At 32.3% G+C, this 20,421-nt stretch overlaps 1 protein-coding gene across 1 annotated transcript in view; it reads right to left on the bottom strand.

Moving 5' to 3' along the window:
• The window catches only part of LOC141550620 (band 4.1-like protein 4A), a 158,278-nt gene that overhangs the window by 55,494 nt on the left and 82,363 nt on the right, over positions 1–20,421 (bottom strand). The window contains exons 7-10 of the mRNA XM_074281448.1: positions 15,594–15,681; positions 8,587–8,675; positions 7,791–7,854; positions 385–476 (exon numbers count right to left, since the gene is read on the bottom strand). Of these exons, the coding sequence (XP_074137549.1) occupies positions 385–476; positions 7,791–7,854; positions 8,587–8,675; positions 15,594–15,681 (333 nt within the window). The remainder of the gene's footprint in view (positions 1–384; positions 477–7,790; positions 7,855–8,586; positions 8,676–15,593; positions 15,682–20,421) is intronic.

Here is a 20,421-nt window from a genome sequence, read left to right as displayed (position 1 = left end):
CCTAACTCAGATTATGAGAGTCTGATAATTTTTCTTTTTAAAGATCCACGTGTATGTAATATACTTTAAAACATTTACTCAAAAAAAAAGTCCTCCTAGACAGAGATGAACAATGATTAAATATTAACAGAGATATCAAAGTTTGGGATGATGATATGTCATTTAGATTATAATATTGACCATTTTTCAACATGTACATGATTTATGATTAACATGTAAGCTTGTATGTATATTTTATATTTGCCTGTATTTATATAAGTTTGAAAGACAACATGAAGGGGAATAAAGATTTTTGAGAAATAGTAATGATTCTTCCTCAAAATTATGAATATTTTCTTGAAAATGTTCCTTTGATTAGATTATCACAATGAATAAAACTTTTACCTAAAGAATGTGTGATGTTCAACACAGCCCTTCCAGAGATGTTTGCAAGTGCTTTTACTTGGGGCTTCAAAAAAGAATGAAGTTTCATTGCACTGAAATAAAAGACAATAAGAATTACTCGTCATGCAAAATTTTAATTCTACAGGAAAGTCTGCTTTGTTGCAAAATACTCAAATGAAATAAAGAATACTTGATAGTATAAATATTATTCCCTACTATGCTTTAACAAATCTTGATGATTTTCCAAACCTGAAAAAAAATTTATTAGCAAATTCTTCAGTAAGATAAATAATGATAATTGTGAATGTAAAAGTTAATTGAAATACTGTGATGTTTATGCTGATACAATTTTGTGGTACCTATTATGGAAAAAAATGTAATTTTTTTTTTTTTATCACCATAGTCATGGATTCTTTTATTCAGACCAGGAAGGTAATAGGAAAACTGTCTAATTCAATCCCCATTTTATTGACAATAAAATTAATGAACAGAAAGGCAAAATTACTTATTAAAGGTCTATACAGTTAAGTGATATTGGTAGATTTTTCTTTCCCAACCTTTCTTATCCCACTTCTTAGAAAATATATAAGGATTTTTTTATTCCTAGAACAAAGTAAGATAAATTAAAAAGAAAAAAATATCTAAACAATACAGACAAGTCCCCTAGCTTTCTTGAGTACCTTGGGTTTCTAACACAGAAAAAAACATCTTAAGGAACAAATAGAAAAAAAAAGAGGGGTATGAAAATAGGGATGAAAGAGCATTCTCAAATCACTATATATTCATATAGAGAAAATAGGTAAGAAAATGATTAATTCTGTTATTCTTTCTCTTATTTAATTTTTCTTTGTGTGAGGTTCTAGGTAAAATTTTAAAAGGATGATTTTGTTTGTTTGTTTGTTTTTTAAGTGTTTAAAAACAAAAAACTTTTTTTTCCCCTGGAAATTCATTTCCTAACAAGAATATTGGGGTAAAGAGTAGGAGGGAAGAAGATTATAAGTTACAAGATGATGCTGATTTTTCTCAGGTCACAAAAATCTATGTACTTTCACTTCAATTACTAAATGTTTTTGGAAAAATAAATTATTTCACTTGTTCTTTTCCAGCACAAAACACTGCACAGGCAAGAATCTGACGAAATCAATATCTTAATCCATTTGTGACCTTTGTGTGCTACTTTCTGCTAAAAAAATAAAAAGAATGAGAATTTTTCTTGTAATGGGTTTTCTCTTAAGGCAGTGATGATTTCACAGTTTCCATGGTCACAATTCCAGTTCTTGGTGGTCTTAGCCTTTTATGTATGTGGGCTCCAAAGGGAAAAGCACACTTTTGGTAGTTTCTACCATAGAAGAGCCTTCATGAAAGCATCTTCTCCATAAGTAACTATTGCTTATAGATCACACCATATCTATCTCTAATTTCAACAGATTCTCCCCTTAAATAATTGTTTCTCTTACCAGGCCAAGACTGGTGCCTAGATTCTAGATTAGCAGGGTTTCCTGATAAGCTTTAACTCCAGTAACTAAATTGGGAAACAGATGATGAGTATTCTTTACTTAACAACCACCAAACAAATATTTATCTGGGCTAAGCATTCCAATCAGTCAGTTTAGGCTTAATTATCTCCCTTTCTACTATCTATCTCACTTAATTGGTACTTGGCTTTAGTTGACTGTTACATTATTCAGAACAATTTTAGGTCATTTAAAATGTTTTCCTGGAAGAGAGAGAAATTGTAGAGTTTTTCTACAAATATTTTAAGGTCCAGTCACTGTCTTTTCAGACATTTATATTCTATAGTCTATGAATGGGTAACATCTTTTTTTATGCCAAATGCCATGTAGAGAGGAAGGAGAAAAATTGCATTTATTTTATCCTCTACCTAACAGTAGATCACTAGGGAGAGCAACTTTGCCTGTCCCTCTTTCCTTCTATCACTACAAGTTCCCTCTTAGGTAGCTTGAAGCTTTCAGTGTCCTTTGTAATTCTGGCATCCTAGATTCACATCAGTCAGTAAAAAGAATTCATTAAAGTACAGCCAATAGGGTAGAAAAAAAAGCAGGGGCTCATCTGAGCTATCCCAAAGCCCCTCCAAAAAACTTCAATGCCTCAAAACAAAATTTGAAGCAGAACACACAAAAGAACATTGTGAAACAATTTTCCAGCTCAAGACAACTTAGAAGGTCAGAAGAAAAGATCTGTTGCACCAGGGCAAAAGTGGAATGAAGTCCATAACTTCCCAGCCTTGGGAGACAACTGAAATCTGCGGGGACAGTGGCAATGGATCTCTCAATCCATAAATAATAAGGGGGGGGGGTCAAAGAACTGGTCAGAAGATTATAGGAATCCCTTTGTAGGCACTGAGGTCAGGATTCTGTTGCATCATCCATATCTGGATCTAGATCACAGACTTAGGTCTCAGTCCCAGGGCAAGAAAGACCACTGGAGCTTGCAGCTTCTGGGGAACTGGGACTCTGGTGACAATTCTAAGGCTGAGAAGAGTGCTTGTGGCTGCTTATAGACCAGAACATAGAAATAATGAATTGGTCTCTGAGAAGAACTCAAAAGGGATTTTAAAAAGCAAGTAAGTGAGCTAGATATAAAATTGGGAAAAGATATGAGAGTGATTTAAGAAAATCATGAAAAAAGAGTGAACAACTTGATAAAGGAAGCAAAAAATTCCTTGAGAAGAACTCCTTAAAAAGTAGAATTAGCCAAATGGAAAAGAAGGTACAAAGAAAGTAATTCATTGAAATATGATGTTTAGAAGAGCAAAAGAGCTAGGAATTACAACCAAGAAAAAGGAAAAAGGAAAAAGGCATGTGAATGTGACACTAATATAATTTTGGTTAAATTGCATACTGATTCAAACCTATGCAAAGTGAACCGAGCAGAATCAGGAGAATACTGTATGCAGTAATAGCAATATTGTATGATGATCAGCTGTGAATGGCTTAATTATTCTCAGTAATACAATGATTCAAGACAAATCTGAAGGATCTATGATGAAAAATGCTATCCATCTGCAAAGAATGAACTGATGATAGAATTTTTTTTTATTTTTTTGAACTGATGGAATCTGAATGCAAATTAAATCATATTTTCCTTTCCTTTCCTTTCCTTTTCTTTTAATCTGTGTTTTCTTTCAAACACAGTTAAAATGGAAATATATTTTAGATGACTGAGGGGGAAGTGAAAGAAGGGAGAAAGAAATTTGGAACTCAAATTTAAACTAGTGTTAAATTACTTTTTAAAGTCTAATTGGGGGAAAAATAAAACATTAATTAAAAGAAGAAAAAAATTCATTAAGCAAGGTACTGTGCTATGTGCTGGGCATATAATAAAAGGCAATATAAATGAAAAGCTATTCCTGCTCTCAAGTAGCTCAAGTCATTATAATAGGAGAGACAACATGAAAACAATTGTAATAAATTGGAGGTAACAAATGGAGGAAGTCACTAGCCTTAAAGAGAATTAAGAACTACTTTTGGTAGTAGTTGAAACTTTAGCTGGAACTTGAAGATAGGCTGGAGGAAGAGATGGAAAGGGAGAATTCTCAGCATAGGAGACTTGGCTTCCAGGCACCTCTGTCATACCAGACACAGGAACTGAGGTGCAGTAATTAAAATGCTGGGCATAGAATCAGAAAGTTCAAATCCAGCCTCAGATACTTATTGTGTGAAATTGGGCAAATTATTTAATCTCTGTCTTAGTTTTCTCAACTGGGAAATAGAGATAATCATACCTATCTAGCAGGTTTGTTGTGAGGATAAAATAGGATATTTGTAAGGCTCTTAAGCATACTGTCTGACAAAAACTAGGCATTATAAATATTTATTTCCTTCTCCTCCCCTCCTTCCCTAGAATTCTTGGTCCAATAAGAGCCTGTTTTTCAGAAGAAGTTCTTTTTCTTTCTTTTCTTTTTTTTATTAAAGTTTTTTATTTTCAAAATATGAATGGATAATTTTTTAATATTAACCTTTGCAAAACCTTGTGTTCCAAATTTCCCTCCTTCTCCCCACCCCTCCCCTAGATGGCAAGTAATCCAATATATGTTAAACATGTTAAAATTATATGTTAAATCCAACATGTATATACATATTTATACAATTATCTTGCTGCACAAAAAAAATTAGATCAAAGGAAAAAAATGAAAAAGAAAATAAAATGAAAGCAAACAACAACAAAAAGAGTGAAAATGTTATGTTGTGATCTACACTCAGTTCCCACAGTCCTCTCTCGGGTGTATATGGCTCTCTTCATCACAAGATCATTGGAACTGGTCTGAATTATCTCATTGTTGAAGAGAGCCACATCCATCAGAATTGATCATCGTATAATCTTCTTGTTGCCATGTACAATGATCTTCTGATTCTGCTCATTTCACTCAGCATCAGTTCATGTAAGTCTCTCCAGGCTGCTCTGTAATCATCCTCCTGATCATTTCTTATAGAACAATAATATTCCATAACAACCATATACCATAACTTATTCAGTCATTCTCCAATTGATGGGCATCCATTCAATTTCCAGTTTCTTGCCACAAACATTTTTGCATATGTGGATCCCTTTCCCTCCTTTAAGATCTCTTCTGGATATAAGTCCAGAAGAAACACTGCCCTTTGGGCATAGTTCCAAATTACTCTCCAGAACAGTTGAATCAATTCACAACTCTACCAACAATGTATTAGTGTCCCAGTTTTCCCCCATCTCCTCCAACATTTGTCATTATTTTTTTCCTGTCATTTTAGCTAATCTGAGAGGTGTGTAGTGGTATCTCAGAGTTGTCATAATTTGCATTTCTCTGATCAATAGTGAATTAAAGCACCTTTTCATATGACTAGAAATAGTTTCAATTTCATCTGAAAATTTTCTGTTCATATCCTTTGACCATATATCAATTGGAGAATGGCTTGCGTTCTTATAAATTTGAGTCTACATATTTTAGAAATAAGGCCTTTATCAAAAAGAGGTTCTTTTTCTAATCCTACTTTCACAATCTATACTATTGACACCTGGGCCCACTAAAGAAGTAGACAATCCAAGGATAAACCAGGTTCTAGGTATATTTTTCAAGATGTTCTCAGTTCTGGTAGCATATTATCGATCATAGTTCCTCTGGATTTTTTGCTTGGGTGTACTACTTGAAGAGGACTGGGATTTTACAGCTTTAATTTATAGATTTTACTACATAATGGTCTCTCCCCCAACTTTTATGGGGATTGGATCTAGCATCTCTCAAATGGCTGATACTCAAAATGTTACGTTCTCTTATATGATTCTGTAATTATAAAATTTATGATGATGTAACCTTAACAACTTATTGAAATGTTCACTGGAAATGGAAAGGGTTCTGGTACAAAAATACAAACTCTTTTCTTCCTCAGCATTAGTACTTTCAATTTAGAATAACTAGTTTTTACCACAGGATTTTATTGCTACTATCAGATTACAGAGGAATCATTATTATGTGATGCTCCTTGCTTTCTTTTTTAATTTTTGAGAATATGTGTAATATAGGTATTATTAACTTTAAAAAAAAATTGACATCATTGTCATGTAAATAAATCTAGCCCAGGACATTTTCCTTTGGTAATTCTCTTATAGCTAATTCAATTTATTTTACTGGATTGGATTATTTAAAATTTATATTGATGTTCAGTTAGCTTTGGTATTATGTTTTTAAAGCTGTTCTCAATTCTGATAGCATGTTATTGAACATAGTAGCTTCTTATAATGCTTTTTTTATCTTCTGATTTTGTAGTGATTTCAATGTTGAGTTTTTTTAAAATTTAGATTGTTTTTACCTTTTAAAATTAGGTTGTCTAAAAGATTTTATTACTCTTATTAGTTATATTAATAGCTATTGATAATAAGCATTCTAAGAAACAATTTGATATTAGGCAAATTAAGTGGCTTGAAGTTCAATTCTTTTACTTTCTATTGTTAGGTATGTGTCTCATTTAAACGACTTACAAAACAAAAAACACATTAAGTTTATAAAAAAAAAATTATGGTAGCAGTTTTTGTACTAGGTGACAATATGGAAATTATGTGGTACCAATTGGTTGGATTAGGACTAAACAAATAAATTGTGGTACATAAATGAAATGAAGCAATACTGTGCTATAAGAAAGAAAACATGATAATTCAAAGAAATGTACAAAGACTTACATAAGCTGTTACAAAGTGAATAAACAGAGCTAAAAAAAATCAATATTCTATGAATATAGAAAAAATTGACCATAAAATAATCAAAGATGAATGTTGTTAATTTATAAAGAATATGTTTGACTTCAATGAAGAGAGATAAGATAAGCTGATCCTTGGTAGAGAGATCCTGTGGGGAGACTGATGTGTGTAGAATGTTGCAAATAATATCAGATCTTTTCTTAATGTATTTGTTGATTTTGCTGATATTTTCTCTGCTTTTAAAAAATATTTGTCATATGGAATAGATATCTGAGATGGAGAAAAGGTGATATCAAGTCATCAATTAGATAAAAGGAAAATATACACTGATTGCTTCTAATCTCTTCATACTTATAAAATAATATGTACTCATATATATATATGAATGGCAATGCTCATTTGTTACAATAAGCATTTCAATAGAAAATAAATTTTCAAGTTTATTTCATTAGAATTTGCACTGCATTATACATCAATACAAAATAAATACAGATGGACAGACCTTGACACCATGTTTTCCTTCATCTACCCCATAAACATGGATTACTATAACTGCACTTCAAGGATGCATTATTTTCAGGTAATGATTAAAGGAAGTTCTCACACCCTTACATTCTTTTTCTCAGTTTCCTTAAAACTACCTGCCTGTCAAGGCATGAAACTTTAAGATTCTGGCAAGCAAGGTATCCATTACAAGAATAATCTGGAAAGAGTTCACTTAAGAGTAGAAGCATATGCCAAGCATTTTCCCACTATAATCTTATATTCTCTTTTATATTTCTAAAATTTCCCACCTAGTCCTCAGAATATCAAATATGACATCTCTTCTATCTTGATTAATATATTTTAGAGTGTAATTAGTCTTCTTTGTATTCTATATACATCTGTGTCCTGATATTCTACATCCCCAAATCAAGAACAAATTACTCTACTACAGAAAATTAATCTCTAATTTGCCCTGTTATACAAAGGTGTTTGTTTTTTTTTTGCTAAAATGAGCAAGACCATTGTTCATTATAATTTCCTATACATTTTCTACTATTCCTGTTTTTCTGCTTAAAGAAAACCTGCCAATGTATATACATTCCACTCCCTCTCCCCGCCCCCAAAGTAAAAGCAGCTTTATTTCACAGATCATTTTAAATTGGGTCCCAGCAGACCCCTCCCCACCTTCACCCACCCCCCCTTCATCTTGGTTTTAGTCATAAACTTACATCTTTTCCCAGCACTCTGAGTTCAAACTGTGTCTCTTTAAAGTGGACTTTTGTAATTCGTGGCCTAAAGAAAACAGAGACTTTTTTTAGTTTATTTAGTTTATCTTGTTTATCTTAAAGATCTTAATTTATCATAAAGAACTAAAGTTACAACAGTTTAAAGAAGTATACAAAGGCTAAAACTTGAAGAAACTAGCAATAAATGCATAGATAACACCTATGTTTGTAGGTTTTTGCTCTTCTTTCAGGCTGTCAAGCCTCTACACCCCTGATTTTATGCTTGATTCTTTCCGTTTTTCCTTTCTATCGATGATATTCCAGAAATTTTCTACTAAGCGGTTCCTATAAGAATACCCCTTTCAGTAGCTTGAAACCCAAAGAGCTCTGAAACTCTATTCCACATATAGCAGCAGAGATAATGCAGAGGCTATAATTTTCTATTCTTTTTCATTCTACACACAATTCGAAACTATAAGTTTTGAGAAGTGCTGTGTCCCAAATGTGGATTCTGGAAGGTCCAAGGCAGGAAGTGCTATACAAGAGTACCATCAAGGGTATTCTTGTCAGAAAGGTGTTCATTCTCTATGAAGGAAAAAGGAAATTGAAAAAAAAAATGAACCTTTTAGTTTATAAAGTATATTAGAAAACAATGTACCTATCTCTTCTTGTCACTTTACTTATAAGGTTATTTATCAGCTACTGCTTGGACCTGCTCATTTTCTAGTATTCCCTTCAGAAACACATAATGTGTAGTAGACAGCCATTATTATAGATTAGATTGTAAAGTCATACATACCAGAAATATTTCCCTACTAGTTTCTTATTCTTGTAGACAACCACACCCACAGGAGTTAAACCTAAGAAATATTCAGACTTGCCTTCTCCCTGGGGAAAAAAAAAAAGTTATTCATTTACTACTATGCATTTCTCTTTTTTGAAAGAGTCACTCAAGTGTTCTAAGAACCACTATACAATAAAACTCACAACACCAGATATGGTTTAATTGGGAAGAAAAACTTCAGAACCTATCAAAAGTCTAGTATAAACTTCTAAACTTTAATTACCTTTACTATTCCATTATAAGAAAATCAGACATCTCTGACAAGTTTCCATATTGTCTAGGTTCCTCATCCATCTTTAAGAATTATTAACCAATTGTGAAGTCCAATGTTTTAACCATATCTTTTCCTTACATATATTTAAATATAGATACACACAACTCATAGCTTCTGGATAGTCATGGCTGTTAGCTCTAATCAGTCTTTCTTCTCTCCACTCAAAGCTCAACTGTGATCAATCAACAAGTACATATTAAACAACTGTGTCTGGTACTGTGCTAAGAACTGGGGATACAAATATTATGAATGCAATAATTGCTACTTGCAAGGAACTTTCACCCTAATAGAGGAGTTGGTTGGGAAGAAAAGTGGGATGGTAAGCTCTAGCAATTATGGAAAATCACTTTAGCAGTAGAGAATAGATTGGAGGGGGTAAAACTTTGAAGTGGGAAGACCATTTATGAGGTTATTGCAATAGAAGAAAGATGAAGACTGAAGGCAGTAGCTGTGAGTAGATGAAGGAAGTTGGTGTAAAAGATGTAATTTTATACATTAGAGGAAAGGAGAAAAGAATGAATGTTAAGAATTAAGGAGATGAAGAAAAAAGCAAAAGAATATTTCATGTTGAAAGGATTCAGTTTGTCAGTTAAGTTAGGAGTAATATCATCCAAGAGAAAAGCAGGAGGGGGAAATTTAGGAGGCTTTGAGAACAGTAGAGAAGGTATGGAAAACCTTTTGTAAAGAGTAAGAGAATCTGTTAGGATAGAGAGGAAACTAGATTATAAGGGGATTCTGAATTGTTGGCATGCTAGGGTGCAGAGGATTTGAAGTACCTTGCATCTTTCCTACTTGATGGAAATAATCACCTCTAGATTTCTCTCACCCAGCCCAGGAATCTACAGAAGGACTCCTTGGAGACCCATTGAAATCCCGGGATAGACAAGCCTGGGCAGGTCAAGAGTCAAACTCAGAGAAAGGAATATAACCAGCCACACCTGGAGCTTTAAAAGTAGTCCCAGTAGTCTCACTCTGAGATTTACAATTCTTTACTTTGGGTGCTGCCCAGTATGGGGATCCTTGATCCTCTTACATTACGGATGGCTATCTAAACTTGGTTTAGGGGAAACAGTTTAAGGGTGTTTTATGTGTGAAATTGATGTCTCCCCAAAACTCTCAACCCAGATCTATTTTTAGCAGAAATGACTAGCCTCAGGGAATTGGAATTGTGGGAGGAATAGTGTCCAAGCCAAGATAAGGCTAAGAAACTGGATAAAATGTAGTTCAACTAATTCTTGAAGCTTGTGGTTGAATCCCAGCTTGGTAGTAACGTTTGAGTTCATTAGGAGAATTAGGAGATGACCTCGGGCAGAGCCTACAGCAAGGAGAACTCTTATCACAAGAAGGAATTCCTAGGCAAAGCCAGAAATCAGAGTATCCCCACAGTTCCTTGAAGGAGGGACCTAGCAAGGGTCATTTTACTTAGAACCAGGAAGGTCCTATCACATATTCTGTTTATATCCAAGCAGCCACTTTCCCAATTCTTCATTTTTCCATCCTCCACTCACTTCCCTTATCAAGAGTAAATCGATGAAAACTATAATTAGCATAAGAAGTACCTTAGAGAGACTCTCAGGAGATGAAACCTGAAGAAGATAAGGACCATGTAAAGTCCATGAAAGAACATGGAAAGCTTCAGAAGAAAAAATCCCTTGGCCACAAAGATGACAATAGTATTTTAAGGAAATGAGAGATATAGAATAGAAAAATTAAGGAGAGAAAAAAGCAAGGGAAATTAGCATCTGAGAACAGAACATGGGAAAATATATTCAAAAACACCATGTCCTGAAAATTACAATGGACGAGTCAGAAAATAATGAAAAACAAAAAACAAGAAATATCAAAACAAATCAGAAATAAAAGGAGGGGAGCAAATGAGTAGACTATTTGAAAATTGCAATTTAAAAAGTCTTCATACCTTATTTTAGTAAATTGTTAATTGAAATTGCCCAGAAATAGAATAAGAAGGCAGAGAGAAAATTTAAAGAATCCACTGGTCATCTCTTGGAAGCAATCCCAAAATGAAAACACCCAGGGGGCAAATTCTAGAGATTCCAGGTCAAAAAAATTATATAGTAGAAGCAGTCAAAAAGAAGTTAAGAGCCACATACTTTACAATAAAGATTACAAAAGATTTAGCAACTACCACTGTAAATAAGAGGAAATCTTAGAATATGATTCAAAAAGGTGAGAGACAAAGGTTTTCAACTGATGATAAACCTATCTGATAAAAGTATCATTCTACATAAAAAATGTACTTTTAATGGAATGGAAGATTTCAAAGTTTTCTTGATGAAAAGGAAAGAACTAAATAAACATTTGGAAATAGAAATTGAACCATCAAGAAAAACATAGAAAGATAAATAGATTTATATAAGTGGGTATATGATGATGAATTATTTACTTATTAACAGGAGGATAAAAAACAAATATCTTCACAGAACCCTCATATTTTAAGGGTCATAGAGAAAAGTTAAAATAATAGAACATCTCTAGGTGGTTTTTTTTTTTTTGTTTGTTTGTTTTGTTTTAATTGTCCTAAGAGAAGTCAAATATAAAAGAAGAGAGGGCATTATGATGAGGAGGGAAATCACTACTGAATAATAGTGATGAATAAGATGAAAAGTATATTTCAACTAAATTAGGTAAATGAAGATCAAATACAATTATAGACGTACACACACATCTCAGCACAGAGATAAATTAAATAGAAAAACAAGAATGAGGATAGAGAAGTTACCTAAAAAGTGGGGCAGGACAGAGAAAAAAGTAGTCATAAGTAAAATAATATCAAATATTGAAGATATTGAAATATTGAATCTCTGCAGGAGAGATGAAAAGGAAGGAAGGAAGGAAGGAAGGAAGGAAGGAAGGAAGGAAGGAAGGAAGGAAGGAAGGAAGGAAGGAAGGAAGGAAGGAAGGAAGGAAGGAAGGAAGGAAGGAAGGAAGGAAGGAAGGAAGGAAGGAAGGAAGGAAGGAAGGAAGGAAGGAAGGAAGGAAGGAAGGAAGGAAGGAAGGAAGGAAGGAAGGAAGGAAGGAAGGAAGGAAGGAAGGAAGGAAGGAAGGAAGGAAGGAAGGAAGGAAGGAAGGAAGGAAGGAAGGAAGGAAGGAAGGAAGGAAGGAAGGAAGGAAGGAAGGAAGGAAGGAAAAATTTGTCCCTGGGATCAGGGACAAATTAAGGAGAAGAGTTATAGAAGAAAGCAAACAGATTAGTTTACCTATAAGATTACAAGTGTCAGAATAACAAGGTCTTTTCTATCACTTTCTTATTTGTAAAAAGGAAAGAAGTAAAGAGAGGAAAAAGTTCAAGAGGATAGGATTATGGAAATAAACATTTAACAATAGTATTGGTGAATGTGAATGATATGAACTCACCCATAAAAGAAGAAAGTAGTATGGATTAGAAAGCAGAATCCAACAATAGTTTGTTTACAAGAAACACTGGAAACAAAGATTCACATAGAGTTATAATGAGAAGGTGAAGTAAAATCTATTATGCTTTAGATGAATTTTAAAAGGCAAAGGTAGCAATGATTTTCAGATAAGGCAAATATATAAAGATAGAAATAAAGTACATTATGCTTGAAGGTACCATTGATAAAAAAGATAGTATATATGTAACTAATAATAGAACAACTAATGTGTAAAGGAAAAGTGAATGAAATTATGAAAAACAGTAAAATCATAATATTGGAAGACTTTTAATGTATCTCTTAATGTAGCAACTAAAAGATAATGAGGATATACAGGATCTGAAAAAACTTTTAGAAAATCAGAGATGATAGATGTCTAGTATTCTGAATGGAATACAAAAGGAATTTATATATTCTCAGCTATACATTTGACTTTTTAAAAAAATTGATCATAAAGATCTCTTCCCCCCCAAAAAGCAAAAATTTTAATGCATCATTTATTTATCACAATGCAATAAATATTATATTCATCAAAAGGTCCTTAAAGAAAAAAAAATATTTGGAAACTAAACATAATTCTAAAAAACTCATAGGTCAAAGAACAAGTTATAGAAACAATTAGACATTTGACCCAAAAAATGACAATAACAATAAAGTATTACAAAACTTATAGGATGCACCTAATGCATTCCTTACATGAAAATTAAATTTGTGAAATTTATATCTATAAAGGCTTTCATTAATGAGAAAAAGAAAAAAAAAACTGAATCAATATTTATGAAATTAAAAAAACTTGAGTAACAAAAGACCCAGAACAGATTAACAAAGGAAAAAATTTAAAATTAAAGATGTTAAAGCTGAAAGCATAAAGACCTTTAGAATTACAAATAAAACTGAGTCAATTTTTCTTAGAAATATTATTTAAATAGATAATTAACTTGATTTTTTTTAAAGAGAGGAAAACCAAGCTGTTGATATAAAAAATGAAAAAAGATAACCCACAACAAACTATTTTTACAAATTATGATATAAAAATGATAACTTAGAATAAATGAATATGTATACAATAAAAAATACCAGATTAACTAAAGAAGTTGACCACAAGACATAAATGAAAAAAGAAATTAAATAATATATAAATGAACTCCCAAAGGAAAAAAAAATTCTAGCATTTTATGGATTCATACTTTAAGTATATCAAACTTTAATATAAAGCTAATATTAATTTCAAACTCTGCAATAAGAATAGAAGGTAACTTCTCAACTTATTTCTATGATACAAATATTCATTTGATGCCTAATCTTTGGAAAAACAAAGAAAAGAGAGAAATAAAGACTAATATTTCCTAAAGTATTATTGCAAAAAATTTTGAGAAAACTGTCAACAAATAGGTTACGACATCACATTATAAAGATTATACATTATGAATAGGATGGGTTTATGCTAGGAATGCAGAGTTGGTTCAACATAAAGAAATCTATAAATATAATAAACCATGTTAATAGAAACCTTGTTTATATCAATAGATGATTTTTAAAAATAGTAGCTTTTTATTTTCAAAATACATGCAAAGATAGTTTTCAACATTCACCCTTGCAAAATCTTGTGTTCCAAATTTTTCTCTCTCCCTCCCTTTACCATCTCCCCTAAACAACAAGTAATTCAATATAGGTTAGATATGTACAATTTGAAGAAAATATTTTTGATAAAATCCAATAATTTTTACATTAAAAACTCTAGAAAGCATAGGAATAAATGGAATTTAGTAAAACATATTTATCTTAATACAAGAGTAAACATTATATATGATACAGAATAGTTAGAAGCTTTTCTGGGAAGACCAAATTTAAAGCCAAGAAGCCCATATTCTCCCTTAACATTTAACACAGTGCAAGAACTATAACTAAAGGGGAAAAAAAATAAATTGAAGGAAAAAAATATAAGCAAATAGTTTTTAAAAGTCACTTAAACAACAATAAAATGCTGAAAAGATTAAAAGAAACCAGGAAGCACCTTAGTTAAACATTCTATTTAACTAAAAAAATAGAGGGCTACCAAAGTTATAAGCAAAGTCTTGCAACAAAAGACAATTATAAACAGAATTTTATCATTTTCTTTTATTTAAAAAAAAAAAAAAAACAACTTGACAAGATATCCAATTAAGCAATATTATCCTTGAGCAATTAAGGATGAAAATCAAAAAACAACTACCAGCAGAAGAAAAATGGGTGAACACTGTCAAAATTATTATAAAAAATTGTTTCTCCATCAAGGATAGTGAAACTACCCACATTTGAAGTTTAACATCACAGTGCCTGAGATTCTTAAAAAGGAAGTAGAAATGGTACTAAAGAGAACCAAGATGTGAAAAGCAACTGAATTGGATTGAATATGAAACTCTTTATCAACTAATGAGATGATATTTCAAAAGTAACTAATACTTAGCACAGAGCATGGCACATAGTACACATTTAGTAAATACTTATTCCTTTCCCCATTTATATTCTGAGCCCATTTTCCTAATCTTACTTTGTATACTAGCAGTCAAGTCTTCACAATGAAGCTAGCTACATTTCCTCAAAGTTACAGGGATAATCTGAGGGTTTATGGCTATCTCTAAAGATATTAGTTTGAGCTCACATTCCAATGTGTTTTCTCCAACAGCAATCACCAATGATGAAAACTCTAACATCATTTAACCAGTTGATATCACTAATAAGCAATTATTGTTTAATAGTGAGAGAAATGATTACTTCTCTCTTATATTAAGACCAGGATTTCTTTTTTAATAAGCCTATAGGTTATTCAGTCTCTGAAGGATTTTCCTAATTTTGAGATTGAAGTCATTTTCTCCTCAATCCAGTTCAGAACCCACTCACCTTTATATGGAATTTGATCTAAGGTAGGAGAGTTCATTGTGGTTTACTTAGGTATGACTGTGGATAAATTCTTTGATTAGATTGTTCAAGTAAGTAAAAGACAAACTAAAGTTACACCCCCCTAGCCCTTCATTATAATAGGTCCACCTTTCATGTACTATTTTTTCTCTCTCATTAATTGTTAACTAATCAGAGTTGATTACCATCTTTAGTAATACCCACTCTTCTAAGAGCATATAAATTGTGAGTCCACTGCTATGATTTGTCTTTGGCATTGGAGTGTCACTGACACAGTTTATTGGTGATATGCTAACATTTTTAATAAAATGTTTAATTACCCCAAATTATGTGCCTTAAACTTAAAGATAATATATTTAATATTAAATAATACTTACATAGACAGGATGGAGGTCAACTCCATACATTTCCAGGGATTTGGCAATTCCCAAGTATTTGATTTCTGCTTCAGAAGGTACTAGACCCCTATATTTAAAAAAAAAAAAAAAATATATATATATTAATGGCAATTACTATAACTTCCGAGGAAACTAAAACATTCCAGAATTGTTATATAAAAAGATAACTAATTGTAATGTTTTAGATTATGCTATACCATTAGTTCTATTGACCTATCAATTTCTCTTTACCATTTTACTGTTACTAAGTTGTTTCTCTGATTTTGTTCATGGCATAAAAGAGTAATAATTTTTCATTACATTCATATATCAAAATTTGCTTAGCAGTTCCTCAATTTATGAGAATTCTTAATTGCTTCCAATTAAGCTACAAAAAGAGCTACTATAAATATTTTTGTCTATATGGATAATTTTGCTTTCTTTTTCTTTAAAAAAAAAAAACTTTTTGATGTATCACTCTGGTAATGATATCTTCGGGGCAAAGGGTATGTGTTTGTAAAGTTTAGTGACTTTTTAAAGCATAGAACAAAATTACTTTCCGAAAAGGCTGGACCAATTCATAGCTTTGTCAATAGTGCAGCAGTATATTTGTCTTCCACACCTGTCATTTTCCTTTCTATCATCTTTGCCAATTTAATAGTTGTGAAAAGGAACTTCAGAGTTGTTTCAACTTTCATTTTTCTCATTAGTAATTTGAATTATTTTATTGATAGCACAAGCTTTTCCCCCTTGAGAACTACCCATTATGTAAATGGAGGAAGCTCTAATACTGCATTCTCTTAGTTTAGGTCTGATGTTGGAATTAAATGAAATATTTCAGTTAAGAAAAGGGAGCTTACTTTGCCATCACATAGCAAAAAGATATACAAGAATACTAGAAGTACTCATCTTCTTTATTTGCCCCCAGCCCCCTCCCCCAGTTTGTCAACTGCCTATGGAAAAGTGTGGTCATGGGGTAATATATGAAAGACACAGTTACTGGCATAGAATGGTCATCAGATATTTTAACATCTTGTTTGCTTATAGCTACTTGCATGTTGTTTCTCCCATTAGAGAGCAGGGGCTGTTTTTTGCCTTTTTTTCTTTATCCTGAATGCTTAACAGGGAGTCTGAAATATAGTATGTATTTAAAGAATACTAGTTATCAAAACCAATGCAGACAAAATTATAAGGGAAGCAATAAACTGGGAAAAAATTTACATTCAAGGATTCTGATAAAGGCCTCATTTCTAAAATATATAGAGAATTGCCTCAAATTTATAGGAATTCAAGCCATTCTTCAATGCTAAGGATCACACAGTTGTAAATCATAACCCACTTGAAGAAATTGCAAATCAGCCTTTACTGACACAGATGTTGCTTGTGAATTGGGAATGAAATAAATCAGAGGCAAGAGGGAAGAGGAGAGAGGTCGGAGAATGCAACTGCCTCTCAGTCTCTTTGTGTCCTTATCATCGTCTCACATGAAGGGATCTATTCTGCTGGTCAGAATTAAATCCCCAGCAGGTAGTTCCCATAACATTCCAGTCAAAGGATATGACAGACAAATTTCACATGTAGAAATTAAAATCATTTCTAGTCATATGAAAAAGATGCTCTAAATTACCATTGATCAGAGAAATGCAAATTAAGACAACTCTGAGATGCCATTACACAAATCTCAGATTGGCTAAAATGACAGGAAAAGATAATGATGAATGTTGGAGGGGATGTAGGAAAACTGGGGCACTAATACATTGTTGGTAGAATTGTAAACAGATCCAACCATTCTGGAGAACAATTTGGAACTATGCCCAAAGGGTTATTAAAACTCTCCTAATCTTTGACCCAGCAGTATTTCTACTGGGATTATATCCCAAAGAGATCTTAAAGGAGGGAAAGGGACCTTTATGTGCCAAAATGTTTGTGGCAGCCCTTTTTGTAGTGGCTAGAAACTGGAAATTGAATGGATGCCCATCAGTTGGAGAATGGCTGAATAAGTTATGGTATATGAATGTCATGGAATATTATTGTTCTGTAAAAAATGATCAGCAGGATGATTTTAGAGAAGCCAGGAGAGACTTACATGAACTGATGTTAAGTGAAATGAGCAGAACCAGGATTATACATGGCAACAAGAAGATTACATGATGATCAATTCTGATGGATGTGGCTCTCTTCAACAATGAGATGATTCAGACCAGTTCCAATTGTTTAGTGATGAAGAGAGCTATCTACATCCACAGAGAGGACTATGGGAACTGAGTGTGGATCACAACATAACATTTTCACTCTTTCTGTTGTTGGCTTGCATTTTATTTTGCTTCTCTTTTTTTTTTTTTCTGGTTTGACTTGATTTTTCTTGTGTGGCAAGATAATTGTATAAATATGTAAACATATATTGGATTTAACATATATTTCTACCATGTTTAACATATATTGGACTACTTGTCATCTAGGGGAGGGAGTGGTGAAAAATTAGAATACAAGGTTTTGTAGGGGTGAAAATTAACCATGTACATATTTTGAAAATAAAAAGCTTTAATTAAAAAAAAAAGACTACTAGTTATCTACTTCTGTCTATTTAATTTGGAAGTATATTGGTTTCTAGGAATCTTTGAATCTTAATTAAGCTTTCCTCTCCCTCAAGAAACAAGAATATGAGGACTGATCTGATATATGGTTCTAGAACACACATAAATACACAATTTCAGCTCACCATTCTATATGTATAATACTCCAGTGAGAATAAGTAAACACTTTTCTGCTCTTTCTGGTTTATTACCAAACTGAATTAGAGAATAAATACTTTTTGATGACAATAATGATGATATCCTAAAAACTCATTGGAGTTAGAGAAAGTATTTTCTCTTGACTGAGCTTTATAAATGTTTAACTTCTTTCCTTTTCAGTGACTAAAAAGAATCAGTATGTATTGTGTGCAGTTTTACATTTCTGTGTTGGGATCACTTTGACTAGAACTATAGTAGCAAAGAAAGCTAAAATATAAAAAAAGTGTAAAGTTTTACAGGATCAATACAAATGGATTCCGTCGTTTTAATGTAACCCCTTCTGCTTACATCTAGACTGGATTCTATTTTGATATGATCTTAATTTTACTTCATAATTTTTTAAACTCAATTTTATCTCTTTTTTTGGTTTTGTTTTGTTTTAAATAATGTTTTATTTTTCCAAATACATGCAAAGATAGGTTTTAACATTCACCTGTGTAAAACTTTGTGTTCCAAATTTTTCTTCTTCTCCTCCCCCTTTCTCCTTCCCAGAACAAGAAATCCTATATAGTTAAAAGTGCAATTCTTTGGGGGGCAACAAGGTGGTGCAGTGGATAGAGCACCAGCCTTGAATTCAGGAGAACCAGAGTTCAAATCTGGTCTCAGACACTTAACACTTCCTAGCTGTGTGACCCTGGGCAAGTCACTTAACCCCAGCCTCAGGAAAAAAGTAAAAAGAAAAAAAGAAAAAGAAAAAAAGTGCAATTCTTCTAAACATATTTCCATATTTACCATGCTGCATACACATACACACACAGATCAAAAGGGAAAAAACATAAGAAAGGGGAAAAAAAACATAGGCAAACAACAACAACAAAAAGGTGAAAATACTAGGCTTTGATCCATATTCAGTCTCCATAGTTTTCTCTCTGGATGTTGATGGCACTTTCCATCACAAGTTTTCTCTTTTATCTCTAACACCAAACCAAACCAGACTAATCTCTCACCAAGTACTCATTCAGTACCTGTTATTTGACGGCACTGTGCTAGGTTCTGGGTCAAAGAGATAAAATCAAAAGTTTCTACCCTCAAAAGGATAAAGTGAATGGTACTAACATTCTATGAAGTTATGGTGTTATTTAAATGACAAAAAACTTTCTAATGAAATCCTCTTAAGAATTTCTCCCCAAGAAAACAATAGAGAACTGATTAAAACTGATTTTATTTTAATATAAATCTTTCATTGGAAGCAGAGACAAGAGCATGCAATAATATATAATCCCCCAAAGTACTAAGTTCTCCTTTTCTGACCAAAGGGTAATTTCATCAAATTGCTATATTAAATCGTCTAAGAATAAATTTCTCTAAGTACATATATACTCAAAATTCTTCATGTATTTGTTCTCTTTATTTAAATGAAAATTAGTGTAATATAACCTATAGAAAATTAGCCTTAGACTTAATCAAGTCCCATCCTTGACACAAATGGCTATATTACCCTATGCATATCATCTAAGGTTTCAGTGCCACAGGCAACCATCTAAAACTAGTTGTAAAGTGCGGAGGTATTGGTATTTGGTATAGGATGTTTCCTGATTGGGCAGTCCTTAAACCAATTAAATCATAGGTACAATAAAAAGCAAAAAAAAAAAAAAAAAAATCCAATTTATATTTTAATCAGTCAAAACCTTAAACATGTTCTTTCTATTCTTTTTAGTATCTGGGATGAAGTCTTCAATGTTGGGTGTGGATTAACTCTGAGGCAGGCTGGGAGAAGGCACTGATAGAATTAGTTTACCTCCATGGTCTTTCATATGCTCACTCATTTTTCTTTTCTTTTTCTTTTTCTTTTTTTTTTTTTTTTTTTTTTTACCATTGTAGGTAATCTCCAGTCTTTGGCTGTTTTCTTCATTGCATGTTTTTCATATGTTTGCAGAGAATGTGGAATAAGAGTTTACTGTATAATTATAATTATATATAATATACCATTATGCATTTCATATTTACCATCCCTGATGTCTATTGCACCCTTTCATTTTGTCTACATATCCTCCCTAAGTAAATGTATCTTTTGTCAAAGAGAACGGTCACTGTGA

Source organism: Sminthopsis crassicaudata, chromosome 1, assembly GCF_048593235.1.
Source record: "Sminthopsis crassicaudata isolate SCR6 chromosome 1, ASM4859323v1, whole genome shotgun sequence".
In the NCBI taxonomy this organism is placed as follows: Eukaryota; Metazoa; Chordata; class Mammalia; order Dasyuromorphia; family Dasyuridae; genus Sminthopsis; species Sminthopsis crassicaudata.
This window is presented reverse-complemented; position numbering and strand designations above follow the sequence as displayed.